At 37.8% G+C, this 3,023-nt stretch overlaps 1 protein-coding gene across 1 annotated transcript in view; it reads left to right on the top strand.

Moving 5' to 3' along the window:
* Window positions 1-2,016: 2,016 nt before the first annotated feature.
* FRMPD4 (FERM and PDZ domain containing 4) overlaps window positions 2,017-3,023 on the top strand; it is a gene marked incomplete at its 5' end in the record, with an annotated part of 21,220 nt that continues 20,213 nt past the window's right edge. Inside the window, one exon of the mRNA XM_010014956.1 lies at window positions 2,017-2,121. Coding sequence (XP_010013258.1) covers window positions 2,017-2,121 — 105 coding nt within the window. The remainder of the gene's footprint in view (window positions 2,122-3,023) is intronic.

Here is a 3,023-nt window from a genome sequence, read left to right as displayed (position 1 = left end):
TAAACTTCATAAGGTTGGCATTGGCCAACCTGTGCTGCCCTATGGCAGTGGGAATCAAAAAGTTGCAGTCCATTACTTGGACACCTTACAGACTATCCCCCTTACACACTGCAGAAAGGTACTATCTGGAGAGGAGGGATATTAAAAAAGGAATGTGTAGAATTGTTATATTTATCATACTATTATGGTATACTGTGCCTTTCTAAGCATTCATCTCTAGAGTACAATATGTAAGCATGCTTTTTCAGTGTTACCATGTTGTCCCTTCTTGCTGAAGAAACATTTCGGGTCCTCCATCCTGAGACATCAACTTCCTTTTTTTTTTAACATTTTTTCTTTCTTTTTGGTGCTTCTTTCAAATCTGCGTTCTTCAGCACTGGCTTTGGAAGCTGAGCTTGGTTTGATCATGGTATTGGATTTTCTGTCATTTACTGTTACTGACAAAAAAGATGTATGGTCATAGCTGCTAGAGAAGAGGTAAGAAAGAATGAACTGTAAAAGTGAAGAAGCATTTATTCTTATTTCTTGGTTCTATTTTATGCTCCAGGAATTATTGGATGGCTCTGATATTTCCTGGGAGAATATGGCATTTTTCATTCCTGTTCACTGGTTGATACTGAGCCTGTGGTAACAGGTTACCATGTTTTTTGATGTGATAATAAATCAGTGGCATACAGAAATAAGCTAGAGACTTCTTCCTTCTAGTTACTAGAAAAAGGCTTCTGCATCACCAAAAAAAACCCAGACCTTTAAGGCGGTTTCAGAAATGACAAGACCACGTGGCTTTGAACTACTCCATCACTCCTGCAGATTGTTAGTTGAGTCAAAATTTAAGTGATGGTGACAAGAGTTTCTCTGTTTACAAGCTGTCATGCTGCATTGCTAATAGGAAATTATTCCTGGATCACCGTAACCGATGTCTGCACTTATTTCTCAGTGGCAAACCAACATGCCTTAGTCTTTTCAGTATCCAAAACTGGTAGGGCTACTTCTCAGGAGTTAGAATATGATCCTGAAGATCTTAATTCACAGTATACCAAAACAAATGGACCGAAAACTAGCCCGAAGAAGCCCACTGATTTTTCAGCCACAGACAGAATTTCTTCCATTGCCCAGTATTATGGTTATGGAGTTAGGCAATGCCAGAAGCACTGTGTTTGTAACTGACTTGAAAACAAAACTGCCTTGCTTCTGCTGCAGAAAATGGAAGTCCTACTAATGGTGAATATTTAATTTGTTGCTAAAAAGGGCTTGTCAGTCAAATTCCTCAAATGGAGAGAGAAATTTTTTTCCAACACTTGATCACAGGTGAGTCCATTAAATAATGTAGTAGGCAAAAGTCAGTTTGGTTCCAGAAGAAAACTAGGAACATTTCTAGACTTCTAATTCATGAAGACCCTAGACTTCAATAGATTAGTATCTAATCTATTGAAGGCAAGCCTTGCAGAGGGTGTATGAAGGAGCTACGTTCAGCGGAAACTTGCTGGCATGCTGCACATGCCTTCTGGTGCTTCTAACCTGTGGTTTGAAGTGAGTTAATATACTGAGAATGCCACTGCACTTGGAGAACTCTCAGACACTTCTTTGGCAAAAGCTCTGTGTGTGTCTGTATCTAGTGGATCACGGATTATGCAAAAATTATCCATTCAGTGTTTGAAGGGTCACTGGCTGGTCACTGGTCGTTGTCTGTTCATGCAAACAGTTTGGTTGACAGCAGTCACTGGGGAAGCACTGCAAGGAATTTGTATGTACACTGAGAGCCCTTCTCATCACTCCAGTCTGACAGTGGGATAGCTTCCAGTATGTGCAGTATGCATCAGTGATTCCTTATATGTATATACATATGTATTGTCTCAGTAAGCATTATGGTTTGACTGTATTTCCATTCTTCAGTATGCAGTGCTGCTGTGTACATGGAGCTACCAGTGTGAGAGAAACAAGGGAATAACTGAAAAAGGAAAGAAAGGTTTGAACTTGAAACTATGTGATATATTTTGTCATCATTTTTCCTTCCAGTCTCCTAAATCAGCTTTTATTAGTGCTGCAAAAAAGGCAAGATTGAAGTCCAATCCTGTCAAAGTGCGCTTCTCGGAAGAAGTAATTATCAATGGCCAGGTGTCGGTGAGTATTCAACTATTTAAACTCAGGAAGGACTGAGCGTTTCATCCAAAGGTACATCTCAAGACTGGAAAGTGAGGGAATTACATTGCAGGAACAACATGAAAGAGTTTTCTGTTTCAGAAGTTCCCGTAAGATGTGCTTTTAAAGTCCACTGAGCCCACAATATTGTGAAAAATATTGTCCCTTCTTAAAATAAAATTAAAATGCCAGTGAATGCATTTTGTGGTGATAGCACATCTGTGTCTGTCTTTATAGTCTTGATAACGCTTGCTTGGTTTCTTTTCAAGAGTAATTCCATAGTGGGAAAACCCATAAACTCAAGAGAAGTAGCATGTCAGGAAAACAGATTAACATTACCTTACAGATCTACTTAAAATTCGTTTTCTATCTATTTGAACTTGTTGTTTCCAGCCCTCAGGCAAAGTCATCCTTCCTTTGAGAGGCACTGAACTCCTCCTTAAACATGAACTCCTGGCTCATTTTCGTAATTTGGCAGAACACTGTTCCACACTGATGTCTTTATCCAACTCTCTTCAAAATATAAATCAATACTGCATTTTGTTAAAAGCAATAAAGCAATTTCTGCTTTTTTTAAAAACAAAGAAAACAAGAAAACTTTGTTTTCCTTCCTTTTCCTGGTTTATTTTCCTATCCTTGTTATGAATTGTGGCAACTAAGTAGCAATGTTATATATTACTCTTATATGATGACAGATATTAACATTTAATATCCATCTATAAAGAGAATGTAAAATATCTTGATTGTAATTCTTAATAATGAATCTGCAGTTCCTGTTTTGTAGATTGAAGACACTAAATAGCTCACAATATTCAGAGAAGCAGTAATCTATTTTTCTGTTTTATTTTAAATGGTTCATCTTTAGAGGTAGCATTTGTTGTCAG

This window comes from Nestor notabilis, unplaced genomic scaffold, assembly GCF_000696875.1.
Source record: "Nestor notabilis isolate BGI_N333 unplaced genomic scaffold, ASM69687v1 scaffold31915, whole genome shotgun sequence".
Classification (NCBI taxonomy): domain Eukaryota; kingdom Metazoa; phylum Chordata; class Aves; order Psittaciformes; family Psittacidae; genus Nestor; species Nestor notabilis.
The sequence above is the reverse complement of the archived record's forward strand: the minus strand, read 5'-3'. Positions and strand labels throughout refer to the sequence as shown.